General features: G+C 44.9%; 1 protein-coding gene across 3 annotated transcripts in view; it reads left to right on the forward strand.

Annotated features, from left to right (window-relative positions):
- LOC125434470 (TRIO and F-actin binding protein) overlaps positions 1 to 18,360 on the forward strand; it is a 70,018-nt gene that overhangs the window by 50,801 nt on the left and 857 nt on the right. For 2 of the 3 annotated variants that reach the window (XM_048499892.1, XM_048499893.1), the window contains 8 exons: positions 710 to 1,259; positions 2,069 to 2,164; positions 7,616 to 7,763; positions 8,033 to 8,144; positions 9,020 to 9,179; positions 9,769 to 9,882; positions 13,226 to 13,312; positions 16,156 to 16,317. In XM_048499892.1, the coding sequence (XP_048355849.1) occupies positions 710 to 1,259; positions 2,069 to 2,164; positions 7,616 to 7,763; positions 8,033 to 8,144; positions 9,020 to 9,179; positions 9,769 to 9,882; positions 13,226 to 13,312; positions 16,156 to 16,317 (1,429 nt within the window). Of the gene's footprint in view, positions 1 to 709; positions 1,260 to 2,068; positions 2,165 to 7,615; positions 7,764 to 8,032; positions 8,145 to 9,019; positions 9,180 to 9,768; positions 9,883 to 13,225; positions 13,313 to 16,155; positions 16,318 to 18,360 lie in introns of those variants that run through there. The other variant, XM_048499890.1, reaches the window with a different exon arrangement.

Raw genomic sequence — 18,360 nt, forward strand, 5'->3', positions numbered from 1 at the left:
GAAAGAACAAATTTCTGTTGCTTTCTGGAGGGTCTCTTTCCTCCATCCTCCCTTTCCAGGACAAAATATATGAGAGATCTGTGTGCCACAAATGGGCAGAAAATGAACTGTTTTAAAGAAAACTTTTACAAAGTAAATAATTTCAGATGGCTAATGCAAGCAAGTTGCAGGCCACAGAAGCCGTAATTACTGTTAATCTGACTTGAGGGGAAAGTCCTGTCTGGTCCTAAATATGTCTGGTCCTTTGTCCCTGAACTTGGACCAAATCATCTGTAAGGAAGCTCAGATTGGGTGCCATTGATGCTGTAAGCAATTCTAGTAGTTCTCGGTGGCAGAAATTAGGGATGTAGAATGTCAAACTGTATCATCCTTGACGCGTCCCATCCATTCCATAGAAGGGGGGGAAATTGCCAAGAACAATTGGCTGTGGCTTTTTCATTCCAAATGTCTCAGTGCAGAGCAGAACTTTGTATAGTGGGCCACAATTCCAGTGCCTGAATTTTTCTGTCCTCTTGAAATCTTTTTCACGTTGCATTGTCCTTGTGTGGTGTAACAGGGCTGGGTTGTACTTGGGCGTTTCCCGGGACTCAAGTAGTATGGGGTGTGACTACACCTTAGGCGCGATAGGATATGTTTGTGGGCAGCTTTCACAATACCTGCCTGTGCTATTCCCACCTGCAAGCTCTGTTTGTCCTCACTCTGATTCCAGGCTATCCGATTGCAACAAAGAAAATTCCTTCGGCAGCTACGGATCCCAGAAGAGCTCTTTCAGGCCAGAAGAGCAGCGCCCAGGCACAGCATCTGAAGTTATACCCAGGGGCACCAGCAGGAAAGCAGATGGGCAGCGCCGTGCTTTCGACTACGTTGAGCTGTCCCCCTTGCAGCACGGGCTTTTAAATCAGGGGTCCCCACAACGGACGAGGGGGAGTACAAGAGCCTCTGAAGGCAAGTGCGAGGAGCTGGAGCGGGACCTGGCTCTCCGTTCGGAGGAAAGGAGGAAGTGGTTTGAGTCTCCTGCCAGTGGGATACTGCAGACAGATGGCTTGGCACGGAATGCCTCTCACAAGGCAGACGACCAGGAGTCTCCAGGGTCCCCCCTTTCTGACACTCAGAGGAGTCGGCTGAGTGAAGAGATTGAGAAGAAATGGCAGGAGCTGGAGGGCCTGCCCCTCAAGGAGTCCAAGCGAGTCCCTCTGATGGCCCTGCTGACCCAGAGCAAAGAGAGCCACGAAGACATCAGCGAGGCACTGGAGAAAGAGGTAAAGATAGCCCCAAGGCTTAGGCTTTCTGCCTTCAGTAAGAAGTGTTTGTGTTGCCCCTCTGCATTTTGCAAAAAGGGTATTTGAATTCTAGCTTCATTTATTGTATTACCTTGTTGTGAAGGAGCAAGGCTGGGATGCTTGGATTCTGGGTTCTTTTTCTTTGTGTGTGTTGAGTTGTGCTTTTAAGCTACACAACTCTTGTGAGGTAGCGTGTAAATGTCGGTGCTCCCCGGGGCAGGAAAGAGCCCTTTCCTGTCTGTGTTGCGTTTGCAGGGACAGACAGTGAAAGATGTCTGTGTTTGTCTTCTGAAGGCAAGTCCCGTATTCTTGTTTGTTCCTCGCTTTCAACATCTTTGCTTCTCACCACTGATAGAAATGGCAGAACTTTCACAAGGGGAATTTGAGAGCTGTCAGGTCTAAAGTGGGTACTGTGTTCTGTAGACTATTCCAACCCTGTTGGGATGTATTTGTGCTGAGGAACTGTAGAGTCTTCTCCTCAGTCCTGTCATGAAGTGCCTGTATCTCATGGAGGATTTTCATTGACCATGTATGACTATAATTCTGGAATGAGGCAAGTTTTTAGTGCAAAAATTGTGTGTGTTGTAGAACTAAGGACTTTATTTAAGTCACTGAATTTTGAACTGCTCTCCACTTGCTGCTTGGTTTGTCATCGTGGCCTTAGAAACCCATTTTCCCCTTCAAAGAACCCTGCTTTGTCCTACCAAGCTAGGCTGAAAATGTTGATTTTAAAATCGATGTCTTTTCCCTTCATGGTGGCTAAATCTGTCTTTTTTTTTCTGACTCAGGTCCAGGCCCTGAAATCACAGCTAGAGTCCTTGAGTGCCCAGAGCGAGGCCAGATCTCACGCAGACAGGCACACCCCACGAGGCTACATCTCTCAGGTGAGGACACAGCCAAGAGTCTTGTTCTGCCATTATTTTTCTCTCTCTTCCCTGTCCCCAGCCCTCTGCTCCTAACTGCTCAATAAGGGTAGAGTAATGACAACCAGCGATCACTCCCCCACCCCTTTGCTTCCACTTGATAGATTACTGCTGCTATGGCAACGGCAATTGGGCCCTGCTGTAATCAATGTTAATTATACAGCAGCCGGATGCAAGTGTCTTCCCATACCATGGTGAGCACTGTCGGCTTTGAAAAGGTTCACAAGAATAACTCAGCCATGTTTATGTATTGCTTTTAGTCTAATAGTAGACTGTTTGTTCACAGTGCAGTGTTGGCACATGCTTGGCATAATGTGAAACAGAAGCTTGCGTTTGCAGAGTGAATATTGCTGTGTAAAAGCTTTCTTGAAATCACGAGTCACCTAGGTTGGTGGAATGTTGCTTCTCGTATGCAGTGCTTGCGAATCAGTTGGGTGTGCCCAGGTTCCTTGAGTTCTGCTTCCTTGAGAATTCGTCTGCAGTTTACTCTTCCTTTTGTTTTGCCTGAAATAGAAATGCTGTGTATAAAACAGAATACATGGGAGTGCAGTTTGTGTATTTTCAGGTGTACTGATTGTGTGTCCTGGCAGATTGCAGTCGCAGATTGCAGTGAGCTTTGAATTGTCAGCCAGTTCTTACCCTTTGGTATGATCAGATATGTGAGTAGTAACTAGGTTGCCTGGGTGGCAACTTTACCTGGCTGTGAGATGCTTGTTGAACAATTTCACCGCTGTGACTAAACTGAAACTGATGACGGTGGAAAGAACTGACGGAACAGCAGATCGAATGCTTTGAACGTCAACCAGTGCTGTGGCAGTGGACAAAAGCCAGCATGGTGTAGTGGCTAGAGTGTCAGGCTGCAATCTAAGAGGTCCACGTCAAATCTCTACTCTGTGATGGGAGCTCCCTACATAATCTTAGGCTACTCACTTGTTTCCCTTTTAACCTATTTCACAAGCTTGTCAAATGATAAAATGAAAGAGAACCATGTTCATCACCCTTAGCTTCTTGGAAGAAGGAAAAAACAGATTAGATAGAAATTCACCCCTTAGAAACTGTAGTTTGGACATCGGACATCCAGTGTTTCCTAAAGGGGCAGGGGGGCTCAGCAATGTACGAAACTTGTATTTAATCATTGAGTGGGCTTTGCTTGAGTAAGTACACAGTTCCTTCCTTCCTTCCTTCCTTCCTTCCTTCCTTCCTTCCTTCCTTCCTTCCTTCCTTCCTTCCTTCCTTCCTTCCTTCCTTCCTTCCTTCCTTCCTTCCTTCCTTCCTTCCTTCCTTCCTTCCTTCCTTCCTTCCTTCCTTCCTTCCTTCCTTCCTTCCTTCCTTCCTTCCTTCCTTTCCTTCACTTGACTATGATTTTCTTGCCTTTCTTTTGGTTGTAGTTGGGTAGCTAATTCCAGGGAAAATGAATATTCATGGATTAATATACTGCTTCAAATCAGTAGCTCCAAAGTATACGTTGTTTGAAAGAAGAGTGAGCCGGATTCCCTCCCTGTCTTGCTGGAACAACCGTACTTTCAGTTATGAACTGTCCAAATAGATGGTTGTGTTGCCCAACCATTCTGTCTACCTACCTGCTAGTTCACCTGTGAATATATTATTTTTTAAAAATCATCACACCCTAAAGAATTGTACCTTCCCATCTTTCGGCATGTCAGAGTGACTGGGGCAATAGTGTGACTTGCCCAGGACAAGTGGTTTTGAAGGGGCAGGGTCTGACAGCTGGCTGAGCCAAGAAGTTTTGAGTAAAAAAGCCTTGATTAATGCCAGAAGACCAACAAAATCCAAAGGCATGTCCAAGATGCGTTGAAAGCTATCATGCGCTTGTTTCCCCAGGCTACAAATGGCTTTGGATCAGCAGTTGCCATTCATGAACTGAAAGCCGTCTTTTTCTGAGCTTGAAATGTAATTTGTCAGGATTGAATGGCCCATGAATGCAGGGCTGTGCTCTCTAGCCAGTGTAGAAAAAATATGTTGCTATGTGAACGGGTGGGATTTGCCACTGGTGACAGTCTTCTTAGTTGCCTAGGCCTAGTGACCAAACAAATGCTAAGGACATCTCTTGTGCTCAGCAGTGAAGCAGAGAGTCATGTGTCTGCAGCCACACATGTACCCATTGAAATCTTTCTTTACCCAAGATGGTCTGCATTGGAAACATATGTATTAGCTGTCTAATTGTTGCAGACATGCACTTGTCAAGCAAGAAATTTAATAAGTATATATAAAGTTAGAGAATAACTCTTCAAGCGATAATGATAGCTGCTCAGACAGATGCCCTGGGCCCTACAACACAGAAGAAGTGTGCTAGCTTTCATTTTTGTAAAGATATAATGTATAATGCATTTCTATTTCATTTTATAGAGCTGGCAGTCTCCATTTTCTTTTAAGGTTTCAGATTTAAAGCTGCATTCAGATAAGCATGGTTTGTTTGGGTGCCAGGGTCCTCCAACCCTCCTCCCCTTTACCCATGAATGAAGAATCTGTGGCTTAGGAGGCCTTTTGCTATCTCAGTTGCTGTGGCTTCTGAATCTGGGCACTGAAACAAAATAGAGGGGGGTTTTTTCTCTTCTACATCAACCAGGATTTTAAACCAACATTTAATACTGGATTTGAATTCTGGTTTCTAGGAAAGAAACAATCCCTAGTTTAGTAAGATGTTCAGATAATGTCATTGTGACGCATCGGAGAAGGAGGAGTGTGTCCTTAGGGTTTCCAGCCCCAGGTTGGGAAATACCTGGAGATTTTAGGGGTGGAGCCTGAGGAGGGTGGGGTTTTCAAATGGACTTCAACGAGATATAATGTTATACAGTCCACCTTCCAAAGCGGCCATTTTCTCCAGATGAACTGATCTCCATCACCTGGAGATCAGTTGTAATAACAAATCTCTAGCTATTACATTGGGATTCATATCTATTGTTTACCCAGGCTACAAATGGCTTTGGATCAGCAGTTGCCATTTATGAACTGAAAGCCGTCTTTTTCTGAGCTTGAAATGTAATTTGTCAGGATTGAATGGCCCATGAATGCAGGGCTGTGCAGCAGTGGCGTAGGAGGTTAAGAGCAGCAGTGGCGTAGGAGGTTAAGAGCTCATGTATCTAATCTGGAGGAACCGAGTTTGATTCCCAGCTCTGCCCCTTGAGCTGTGGAGGCTTATCTGGGGAATTCAAATTAGCCTGTACACTCCCACACACGCCAGCTGGGTGACCTTGGGATAGTCACAGCTTCTTGGAGCTCTCTCAGCCCCACCTACCTCACAGGGTGTTTGTTGTGAGGGGGGAAGGGCAAGGAGATTGTAAGCCCCTTTGAGTCTCCTGCAGGAGAGAAAGGGGGGATATAAATCCAAACTCTTCAAACTTTTCTTCTTCTTCTCCTCCTCCTCCCCCCCCCCCCCCCATCTTTTCAAATATGGTAGATCACCTGGATGTTGGCAATCCTAGGTTTCCTATACTAGGAAGTCTTCACCTGTGTCTTCATCTGTACTAAGGGAGGAAAATGTGTGAAGCCTGAAAAGGGGGTTCATGCTTCCTGAAGACATGACAGACAGGTGGTTGTGGGTTTTTCGGGCTGTGTGGTCGTGGCTGGGTAGATCTTGTTCCTAATGTTTCGCCTGCATCTGTGGCTGGCATCTTCAGAGGTGTATCACAGAGAAAAGTGTGTTACACACTATGTCCACACTGTAACACACTTCTCTCTGTGATACACCTCTGAAGATGCCAGCCACAGATGCAGGCGAAACATTAGGAACAAGATCTAACAGACCATGGCCACACAGCCCGGAAAGCCCACAACAACCAGTTGAATCTGGTCGTGAAAGCCTTCAACAATACTTGACAGACAGTTCAGCATGCACTATTTTATATAATCAAATAGATGAAAATTTAGACCAAAAATTACAAACATGAACTAAAAATGTCCTTAGCAGAATTCTTGTAGCCAGTGGGTTTACAACATCATCACAATGAACCAGATGCCTTCATTTTGCACCTCATTTGGTTTTAATTCACTCCTAAGGCATGTGTTTGTAGAAGTTAGATTTACAGTCTTAATGTGTTGAGAAATCATTTTTTCCTATATTTTAAAGAATTATATTACTAATTTAATGTTTAAAACGAGTACAGGCAGAGAAAAGGAAGAAAGCTAGCAGAATACAGTGGTATTTGGTACAAAGAATAACAATTAAATAGTTTTTGCTTCCAGGACTTAAAATGTTTCAAACCTATTATAAATGTTTGGGGTGCTGTCTCTTATTTATGATGTACCTTGTCTCTTAACCTAGATAATTAAGCTATTTGCCCTGCTTTAGTTTTCTATATTTGAATATTCAAATTTTTAGCAAATTTCCAGTGTCTTTCTATCAACATTTGGTTGCTATAAGATCTAAAAATGATACTGCTTTGTTCCATTACTTAAAAGTCCTGAATAAGACTTAACAAAATAACATTTGTCCTTTTATGGAATGCTAAGATGTGATATTACTTGTTCTTAATATGCCCCCAAATGGTGAACAGAGATACATACATACATTCATGGAAATAGGTAGTTCATGTTTCTGATTATTTTACTGTATATGCTAATAAGCTTCTGTGGCTAATGTATTGTCAAAGTCTTTCACAGCCAGTATCAACTGGCGTGGGTTTTCTGAGCTGTGTGGACATGGTCTGGTAGTTTTTGCTTCTAATGTTTTGCCCACATCTGTGGTTAGCCTCTTCAGAGGCTTGTCATGATAAGATGTTCCACAGAGGGAAACATATCTTACTGTCACAGGTCTCTGTAAATGCCAGCCATGGATGTGGAAAAAAACATTAGGAGCAAAACCTACCAGATCATGGCCGCACAGCCAGAAAACCTACAACATCCATCTGCAACTAACTTAAAGGGAGCGTACACAGGTTTCGTGTTGATGTTTCCTCGCAATGATGCTGATTCTTGTACAGTCACAAGGTCAGCTAGTGTACATGAAGGAAGAAAGGCTTGGCTTGGCTTCTTTGTGCCTTGCCAGAAGATGTTGACCTGTGTGTCAGAGTGGCACCTGAGGGAGTGTGGCTTTTAGATGGCCATTTTTCACCTGTGTGGGAGTATGATCTCCTGGGTCATACCCTGTTTTCCCCGAATATAAGACAGTGTCTTATATTAATTTTTGCTCCCAAAGATGCACTATGTCTTATTTTCAGGGGATGTCTTATTTTTCTGTGTTCTGTTCGTCGGGCATGCTTCCAAACAAAAACTTTGCTACGTCTTACTTTTGGGGGATGCCTTATATTTCGCACTTCAGCAAAACCTCTACTACGTCTTATTTTTTGGGGATGTCTTATATTCGGAGAAACAGGTAGCTGTTCCTTCCCTCCACTTAACAGTCAGTCTGCCAATTGTTTTTTTTAAAAAAAAACCCCTCCTCCTTTCTGGCAGGATGCATGTGAGCGCAGTTTGGCAGAGATGGAGGCTTCCCACCGACAGGTCATGATGGAACTGCAGCGGCATCACCAGCGGGAGATGGAGCGGCTGCATCTTGAAAAGGAGCGACTTCTGGCAGAGGAGGCAGCTGCCACAGCTGCAGGTAACACAGCTGCTGGCTGAGGGCTTGAGTCAAGTGCTGCTGGTCAGAAGACTTCTGGGCATGGTTGGCCGGAGAATCTCATCAGCATTGGAACATATAGCGTATGGAGTCTAGAACTGAAGCAGTTGGGATCTGATTGAACTCCTTTCTCAGCCTTTGTTTCTCCCATTAATAGAAGTCATTTTGAAAAATCCAGTTGTTTTGCCAGGCATCCCATATCAAGTTTCTCATCTTTTTTTTCCTTTTCCTCCTGTTGTGCTTCGCTGCAGCAATTGAAGCACTGAAGAAAGCACACAGAGAAGAACTGAACAGAGAATTAGGTAGAACACGCAGCTTCCAAAAAGGCGGCTTAGACTCAGATGCTCTTCGACGGCAACATGAGTAAGGAATTCTTCTGTGATGACAGTTTGCCTCCTCTCCAAGCATTTGGGTATTAAGATTGAGGAGAATGACCACAGAGTTGTTGAAAAGCAAGGGTGAGATTGAGACACTCCGATAGACAAGTAGTGCAGCCACCTTAGCTGAACAGCACTGTAGAAGGATGTCAGTTTTATTAGAAGTGCTGTGTGTGCTGAGATGGAAAGATGCTCTGTTTTTCTTCGTGCTGTTCAGCTTAAGGCAGCGATCCTCAACATGGCACCTGCTGCTGAGTTTCCTGGCACCCATTTTGTTCTTCCCCAAAACATCTCTTCCTAAAGAACATAGCTAGTCCTGCCTTCCCTCCATCCTGTTACTGAAAGTGTATCTTCTGGGGTCACCCATTCCAAAACATCCATCATAGGAGGATGTTCGGCTTTTGAGCTCTCATAATTATGAAGTTGACTGCATAACTTCACAGCAGCTGTTTTGCTGTGGCGCTCCCTCTGTATTCCAGAGGCTGAACAAGATTGAGGACTCCTGATTTAGGGTAACTGGGCATGCAGTGATCAAAGGATGTGCAGTCCTATCCCTCTCTTCTACCAATGTGAGCTACCCACTAGAATATTTAGACCTGTCTTGATTACAGTAGGATTTCTCAGTACTCAGAAGCTTGGAGTGGAAAAAAATTGTTTTTTTTAATCATGGTACAAAGACCTGGCCAACCTCATACCTCTCTGTGCCATCCAGGAATACTAGCTTAGTTTTCCAGACAACGGGAGGGCACATAGAAGGATCTTGAGACATCATGGGAAGGGAAATGATGGGCATAGGTCATGTTTGGACAAGTCCTCTGCAATGGGACCCCTTTGTTGGCAGTGTTCTGACCTCTGCTGCAGGTCTGACGTGGAGTCTCTGAAGCGGGAGCTGCAGGTGCTCTCAGAGCAGTATTCCCATAAGTGCCTGGAGATTGGGGGCCTCGTGGCAAAGGCAGAAGAACAGGAGCAAATACTGCAGAGTTGCCAACAGGAGGGAAAGGAGCTGCTGCGGCACAACCAGGCAAGTGGCTCGTTGCGTTCCTTGTCAGAGCAATTAAGGAGGAGGACGGTGGTTCAGAGAACAGTGACAAAGGTACAGTGTTTGAGGAAGGGATGCTGTTGGAAGATTCACACTGTTTGAAAGACTTGTCCAAAAGGTTTTTGATGGTGGAAAATGCTGTCTAGTCACAGCCAACAGGGTGATCCTGTACTGTTTTCAAGGCTAGACACAGAGTTTTGCTCTCCGTATCAGCCCTGGACTTCCATGGTGGTCTCCCATCCAAGTACTAACCAGGCCCAATCCTGCTTAGCTTCCAAGATCTGAAGAGATCAGTGTGAAAAAGTTTTCAGTTATTCCTAAATATTTCCATGTCAGCTGCTGGGGTGTGCACTGGATCATGATGCCTGATTCTTTGGCCAGCACTTCTGTGAAGATGCTAAAATGTCTGTTTACTTAGATTCTCAGTGATTCAAAAGTTAAAGAGGCTTTATTCATCCTAGACTTGATGGCTGACATTTAGAAGTCTCTGCCAGAGACTCTGCCAGGCTGCAGAGAGCGCAGAGTGCTACTTTTAGTTTAAACAAAACCTTGTTCTCCCTTTCTTCCCCAGGAGTTACAGAGGCGCTTGTCAGAGGAGATTGGGCAATTACGGGCATTCATTGCGGCCCAGAACTCACGTGATGGTGCTTCACACAACAATGAGAGGAACGTTTGTGAACTAGAGGTGAGCAAGAGTGCTGTTGATTCCTTTTGTTACCTAGGCCTGCTGGATATTATGCACAGCATGTGCTTCGGGGGTAGCTGCTTTTGAAGTACCAGAGGAAGGGGAAGGGATTGGGAAGAGTTGGAATGGAGACGGTGAAATTTGTAATTGGTATCTTATCCATAGCTATGCAAGTTTCAAAAACAGCAGCTGAACTGGAGTACATTGAATAGAATGGTTTGCTTGGACCTCGGTGTAAGCCAGCTGCTAGCTATGGGCTGCTTGGCAATCGTTCTCAACCTCTGGGACAATAGTTTTAAGCCTTATTTCTCCACTCTGTAAAGTGAGACTTTCAGTGGCCTGCTTTTCCAGGCGACTATGCCTATTTCAAGGCCCTCAGAGCACTGTGTGTACTACAGTGGTTAAGGAGACATTACTTGCACTGGCCTAAGGCTATAGAGCAGAAAGGAGCTGTGCCCAAATGCAGTACCTACTCTCTGCGTAAAATACACACAAGTGAAGCACCAAAACTGCACAAAATTATTACAATTATTATTAGATTATTTATAGTCTGCCTTTCTTGCTGAGACTCGAGGTGGATTGCATAGTGTAATGCTGTTTCAATAGAAAAAAGCATGTCATGTCAGCAGTATACAAATTAGGAGTAACTTTTTTTTGCGGGGGGGATTAGTAAGTGTCGTAGAGCAAGGAACTACACAGGGCCTTGATGCTTCTCCCTCCGACTGCTGAAAATCCAACTGAGCCAGCAACATTCCTAAGCTTATCTTCACAGGCATGAGAGCAGAGTCTAAGCATAGTATTTCTGGTCCTAATACAAACATCTGTTTCCACCTTCAACCTGTACATGCAATCTCATGAGTCATGAAGGGGAGGAGGGGTGATTTTGAAATGGTGCAGATTAGCTTGTGGCAAAGGGCTTGTTGTCCAGGCTGCCAACCCCTGGGCCCGGTAAAGTATACCTGTTTTTAATCTCCTTCCTTTGTTGGGCCCAAAATCTTGTGTCCTGTGTGGGGATAATGACAGCTGAAATTCTTAATGTGCTGAACCCACCTTTATACTCGGTTTGTAGAGACTTGTGGGTATTTACAACCATGGCTGTACTAGATTCCATCACCCACATCCATGGCTTTCTCACTCAGTGAGTCACTGTTTATGATTGTACTCTTTTCTACGTAAAGATTAAAGCAGAGTTGTAAATCGATCCACCACATGCTGGACCCTCTTTGTTTTAGAATGCTCTGCTTGGGTCCTAGTGCCTACCTAGTTCTGTGTCTCACCCCCCCCTCCCCAATTGAAACACAAAAATTAAAAAAATTAAACTTGTCCCTACGACTTTGTAGGAGATTGAGAATTAGGCCAGGCAAAGGCACATAAAGTTACATTTTATTCCCCCCCCCCCGCCCCCCACCTTAGAGCTCTTAGTTTCCTTTTTCTATTTTTTTATAGCACCCACCATTTTCTGCCAGCTTCAGAAGCATAATCTCAGGAGTTTCCTCTGCTTTCAGCTCATCCGACGACCATTTCACTATAAACAGTAGATGAATGTCTTTTTTTTCCTGCCGATCCTGCACATTATTTCCTTTTTTTTAAAATGAGATTTTTTTAAAGCTTTGCAGAGTTGATATGAGATTTGCAGTTGCTCGGAGGACTTGTCTTACCCCCCCCCCCCTCCCCAATTAAGCAGTGCTTCTTAATGGAAGGTAGACCAGCCCTCCGAGCAACTGTGATTCTTATATCGACTCCGCAAAGCTTTAGAAAATCTAATTTAAAAAAGGGGGGTGGAGAGACATGTGCGCAGGATTGCCAGGAAAAACAAACTTTACTGTTTATAGTGAAATGGCCATCAGATATGCTGCTTGCAGAGGAAACTCCTGGGAACATTATGCAACTGACTGCAGCAACACAGAGGCTCCTGAAGCTAACAAAAAATGGTGGGCATTACACTCCTTTCAACATAAAGATGACAGGGCAGTCATGTGTTCTCCAGTGGAAGTTGGAGAAACGTGCACCCACATGGTGAAGAAGTCCGGTTTCTCTGGCAGTATTTTAAACTCTCATTTAAGCACCGCTTCCATTGAAACAAGTATTAGCTGCACTGGGAAACATAGCACTTTGATAAAATAGCATTTATATTGCTCTGGACACCTATTAGTGAGATCTGCCTTTTTGTAAAGTTGTGGCTGCCATTTTCTTTCCCGTTCCTGCGTTTTTGTTTTTAATCACCATTTTCTAGAAATAGCCAGCATATTGAGATTTAGCAATTCAATTTGGTATCTGGCCAGGTCCCTAAAATTGTGTCTCATATTTTCATCTTTGGAAGGTGAATCTTTTGAATGTGAGATTCAGTGCCCGACAAGAGGCCCTCTAACCACTTTCTAGCTCTGTATGGAAGTTCCCTACAACTGAGCGGAACTTCGTTGCCTGCAAGAGCTCCCTCTGCTGCCCAATCTGCATGGCACCAATACTGTGTCTGTGCAGCCATGCAGCTTACAGGGAACGTTGGTGCCTGGAAAGGAAACCTGGCATAAAGTCATTTTGGAGCATTAAAAGTAGGATTCAAGTGTTATTCACAATCTGGACTTGACTTATGAGGATACTGACAAACATTTGTGTCAGGAAATTACTTTTCAATTAACAAATGGGTATCCCTTCAGTAAAAGCTCTTTTTAAGATCACTTCAAAATTAGGACATTTTCTTATGGCTTGCACAAGCTAAAGTGATTGAAGGCCTACATTTTAATTCTGGATTAAGCTAAAGAGCTTTTGTTGAGGGGGAATTCCTGTGTGCTGTACAATGTTTCCTAATATCAGCCTCTAGCCATATAATCCTACAGCCCTACATCTAATTTTGTGTTGAATCTGAATTGATTTTACTGACTGTTGGTGTACTGCTGCATATATCATTCTGCAGGGCAACATAATTCACATTGAATTTAGAAGGTGGCTGCAGATGCATTGAAATGCCTCACCATATTCTGGACTGGGAATGGAGTGACATTTTCCCTCCACACACAAACAGTTGTGAGGTAGTTGTGTGAAGAGGCCCTCAGTGTTTGGTGATACACTTGAGACAAAGTATTTGTTGAATTTGGTTGCATTCCAGCAAGGTTGGCGTTCTTAACATTTTGGAAACCACTTGATCCATTTATGAAAAATGGATATTCAAAATTTCTGTCTCGTACTGTCAGGCATTTCATAAATGTGTTGTACAAGATTCCAAGACTTACTGCCTGGTAATCTAGTTGCTGGTGTTTTTCCAAGATGGAATAGAACACTTTTTACCCTCCTAAAAATTCCCTCAAGCGGTGCAACTCTTTCCTTCCCCTTCTGTTCTTCCCTGCAGGTGCTGCTCCGAGTAAAGGAGAATGAACTCCAGTACCTGAAAAAAGAAGTCCAGTGTCTTAAAGATGAGCTTCAAATGATGCAAAAGGTTAGAATCCTAGGACTAAAGTGAGTCTGTCCCTTCCCTGTGATCCTCCTTGCATACAAAGCCAGTGGAGCACAGAGCAGCCTAACTTCTGCAGAGCGTCCTGTAGTCCCTAATTCCTCAACCATTGTGGAATTCACTGCCAGTTGAGGCAGCAGTGGCCACAAACAGGGTTAGATGGATCCATGGAGGAGAGGCCCCTCAATGAGTATTCGCCATGGTGGGTAAAGCAATCTCCATGTTTAGAGGGAGTAAACCTCTGAAACCCAGTGCTGGGAGGCAACGTTACGGGAAGGCCTTAGTCTCTGTGCCATGTTTATTGGCCCTTCAGGGTGATTGGTTGGTACCCTTCGTGAAACGGGGTGCTGGACATCACTTCCAGCTTATGGCAACCGTATGAATTGATGTCCTCCCAAATGTCCTGTTGCCAAAAGCCTTGCTCAGGTATTGCAAACTGATAATTGTACATAGGCATCGTGAGGAGGGGGCTCAAGCTCTGGGTACAACTTGGCGGGGGGTGGCGGGTGGTTTGGCTGCAAACCTCCTCCCTCCCTACTCCAGGAGTGAGGATCCAGCTGCCTGTCCTCTGTTAAGGCTTAAGGCACAGGTGTCAAACTCGCAGCCCTCCAGATGTTATGGACTACAGTTCCCATAATCCCCTGTCAGCATGATGCTGGCAGGGGATGATGGGAATTGTAGTCCATAACATCTGGAGGGCCGCAAGTTTGACACCTGTGGCTTAAGGTGAAGGCAAAGGGTACAGCAGCGAGCCAGTCTGGTGGCATACAACTTAGCAGTTAGGCTAGGAATGGGGGCATACATGCGCCCATTTCACGTGGTTCTGGCTCCCTCCCGGCACTACCTGTCTGCCCACCTGCCCTCTGCTTAGCTTGCTGTGCAGATGATCAGCGGCAGGTACACCAGGACTGAGGCGAGGAGATGGGGCTGCCACCACTAGGCTAAAGCTCACCCCGGGCCAGAGCGTGGAAGCGGCGGCACATCCTGGGTGACTGGGTATGTCATCCCTTTGCAATGCTTCAAATGTGGTACACCAGCAGTGAGAGCAGGAAAGGCAGGCCGAGCTTGAGGGTGAGAAGCAGAGAGGGGGCCCCCTGTTCCTGCCGTGTCTCCCTTCAGGGTTTCCGGTAGGAGAGGTTGTGCCCCTGGAATTGCTGTAACTGTGCCCCTGGAATTGTGGCTTCCTTTGTGGAGTCAATCCATCTCCTGTTGGGCCTTCCTTTTTTCCCCACTGCTTTTGATTTTTCTAGCCTTACTTTCTTTTTCAGTGACTCTTGTCTTCTCTTTATATGACCAAAGTCCAACAGCCTCAGTTCAATCGTTTTGGCTTCTAGGGACAGTTCACGCTTGATTTAAACTGGAACCCACTTATATTTCTTTTGGCAGTCCATGGTATCCGTAAAACTCTCCTCCAACATCACTTGTCAAATGAATCAACTGTCAGTCTGTTTTCTTCATCGTCTGTCTTTCAAACCCGTACATAGTAATGGGGAATACCATGACGTGAATTAACTTGATCTTGGTTGCATCTGTACAATTAAGAATCTTTTCTCACTCTTTCATAGCTGCCCTTCCCAGCCTCAGTCTCTTTCTGATTTCTTGGTTTCAGTTTCCTTTTAGTTGATGATGGAGTGAAGGAATAGGAAATCTTTAACGATTTATTCAGTGCTCCTGATGTTCAGCTGAAATCCTTCTTTGGCACTTTCTATTTTAACCTTCATGAGTAGTCATTCCAGTTTGTCACTATTATCTGCCAGTAATGTGGCAACATCTGCATATCTCAAATTACTAATGATCCTTCCACAAATTTTTCCCTCCACCCTTATTAAATCTAATCCAACTTTCCTTATATGTTTTGCATATAGAGTGAAGAGATTGGAAGATAAAATACATGCTTGACTGACACCTTTTCCATTTGGAAACCAATTTGTACACCTCTTTTCCAGAGTGCAGGTTGCACATCTAGACAGTCAGATGCTGTGGCACACCAATTTCTTTTAAAGCCAACCATAGCTTTTCATGATCCATACAGTCAAAAGTTTTGCTGTGATCTATAAGAAGGAAGCTGATTTTCATCTGAAATCTCTCATATGCTCCAATAACCAATGTAAATTTGCAATATGATCTCTAGTTCTTCTTCCTCTTCTGAATCCAATATCTCTTATTCCGTGTACAGTAACAGTCTTGGTGGTAAGACTTGAGTTCCCCAACATTTTTGAGCCTGGGGGAACATTTGGAATTTTGACAGGGCATGTTGGGCAAACCAACAAAATGGGTGCCACAAAATGGGCTACAGCTGGAGGCGATGTCAGCTACAAAATGACTGCCACAGCTGAGCAACACATTACAGATCTTTGTGCGATAGTGGCCACTGCTGCCAAACATTTTGCAAAATCTGCATAGCCAATCAGAAGTCTTGCTGGCCGAAAGCCCTACCTGGTCCTCCCCACTTCCTAAAAACTTTGGCAGGGACCAGAAAGGTGTTAGTGGGCAGTGTGGCACTCATGGGCACTAAGTTGGGGGGTCCCCTATTGTAAGATTTTGAGCACTGCTTTCCTTGTGCGAGAAATTAATGCGATGGACACAAGGTCCCTTGCAATAAGTCAGCAGGCATAACCCTGCAATTAGAACAGTAATAAAAATGTCTCACCTCCAGTAGGTCTGTCCTTTTCTCCAAGGTTCAAGTATTCTCTTCTACTTGCCCACCCTCGCTAGAAACTTTGGCCTGGTCGGTGCTGAGCAGCCATGAGCCCCATCTGGAAACAGGCTCTCCCCTATAGTGGACTAAATGCTGCTTACTCTGTGTGGCGCTTTCTTCCCCGCTGCAGGATAAGAGGTTTGCCTCTGGGAAGTACCAGGATGTCTACGTGGAGCTGAACTACATCAAGCGGCGGTCGGAGCGAGAGATTGAGCAACTGAAGGAGCATCTGCGCCTGGCCATGGCGGCCCTACAAGAGAAGCAGACTCTGCACAACAGCATTGGCAAGTAGAGAAGCAAGGCTGCTCTGCATCATATAAAGCCAAGCTGGCTGGCTGGCCGGAAGGAGCAGAGAATTATTCGAGAAGCTGCCTAAACTAAGAGCTAAGGCTGCTCAAGGAGGAGGGAATGTCCATGCATTGGGCATCTCTGCCTGCTGCTTACTAGGGCTCAAGGCTGACCTAAAACAATGTGAATCCTTCACTTCAGGAAGAAGGTTGTCCTGAGAGCCAGTGTGGGGTAGTGGTTAAGTGCAGGTGGACTCTAATCTGGAGAACCGGATTTGATTCCCCACTCTTCCACATGAGTAGCGGACTAACCTAGTGAGCAGGATTTGTTTCCCCACTCCTACATTCCTTCAGAACTCTCTTAGCCTCACCTATCTCACAAGCTGTGGGAAGAGGGAAGGAAGGAGTTTGTAAGCCCTTGTAAGTTTCCTTACAAGAGAGAAAGGGGGGCATAGATCCAAATTCTTCTTATTTACCTGACAACATCTGTCTGCACTGACTTTTTAAAAGGGGAGAGAAATCCAAGCAAACTGACTTCTCATCCAGGGCCCCTCGGGATCTGCCGTTCTGTTTTCTTATGTTACTGGGCACGCACATGGTGGTTGTTGTTTTTTAATTGAGTGGCTGTAACTGTGTTGTTGGCAGCCATTGGAGCAGTAGAAAGAAGAGTGAGAGCCATGGAGATTGGAGAACAACCAATGACTGACAGTCTGTGGTTTACAAGCTCCCAGTGCCATCCTAAGCAATTACACTCTTAAAAGCTGATGGAAAGGTGTAATTCAGCTTGGGATGATTCTCGTCATCATGCACAGAGTCCTCCCCTCCCAATGCTGCTGCTTTGTTTGGATGGTGGTGGAAAATGTTGCCAGGTCGCAGCCAATTTATGGCGACCGCATAAGTTTCTCAAGGCAAGAGATGTTTAGAGGTGATTTGCCATTGCCTACCTCTTTGTAGGCATTGGTGGTCTCCCATTTAGGTACGACCCAGGGTCATCCCTTCTAAGATGCTGAGATCTGATAAGATTGTGCTAGTCAGGGTTACTGGCAACTAAGGTGTCAAGTTGAGTGTCAGGAAATGTCATGACTAAGTGAATTGTTTAACTTAGGCTGAGTTCAGATGTCAGGTGAAGCCAGTGAAGTCCACTTGCATCCTTGCCTGCTGACCACCAGCAAGCAAGGCAGATTCACACCCATCACATCACACTGCATCTCTGTGTGACATCTGAATGCAGCTTTATTCTTAACTATTAAAAAAACTGCAAAGGTGTTAGTGATTTTCAGTTCTCTATATCAATTGATCATCTAAGGTTTTCATCCTCAGTGGTTCTGTGGCAAATGCTCAGATCACAGCTATATATTTGTAGGCCTCCTGGCCTTGTGCCCTTGTGATTGGCTGATTCCCATGCATTTATGTTAGAGCTACCTCCACTTGGTTATTTTTCATAGGCCAAAATCCGTGCCTGCTGTAGCTGATTCCCCATAAACCCTTGCTTTTAGAAGTTTTCATGTATCCCCTGTAGCTTACCTGTTTTTGCCACTAGGCAAACTGGTACCACGACTCCCTTCCATCGCATGGCCATTGAAGTATTCAGTATTAACCACTCTAGTAGCGTAAGCAGCATGGAAAAAATTCAGAGACTCAAGAGATCTGATGTTAGGATCAAAAAGAGGGGTCCCCAACATTTTTGGTCAGGAAGGGCTTTTTCCCAGCAAGGCTTCTGATTGACTTTTGGGAGATTTGGTTTTGCTTTGACCGCAGTTGCCACCCCAGCACCAGGATCTGTACTGTGTTACTGAAGTTATACTGTGGCAATTTTGGCTGCCTCCACTTCCTGTGGCAGTCATTTTCTTGCTGAGCCCACATGCTGTGTAAGAATTCCAAATGTGCCAACAAGGTTCAAAAAGGTTGGAACTGCCTGATCTAGAAACTTGAAAAATTTGGCTCAGATTTCTGCACACTAAATCTTGAAATAGATTTCCAAGCCAGAGTTTCTACCTGAATCCCGTCAATACGTAGTTCTGGTTCTAAAACAGTTTCTATAAACCCTT

Source organism: Sphaerodactylus townsendi, linkage group LG06, assembly GCF_021028975.2.
Source record: "Sphaerodactylus townsendi isolate TG3544 linkage group LG06, MPM_Stown_v2.3, whole genome shotgun sequence".
Classification (NCBI taxonomy): Eukaryota; Metazoa; Chordata; class Lepidosauria; order Squamata; family Sphaerodactylidae; genus Sphaerodactylus; species Sphaerodactylus townsendi.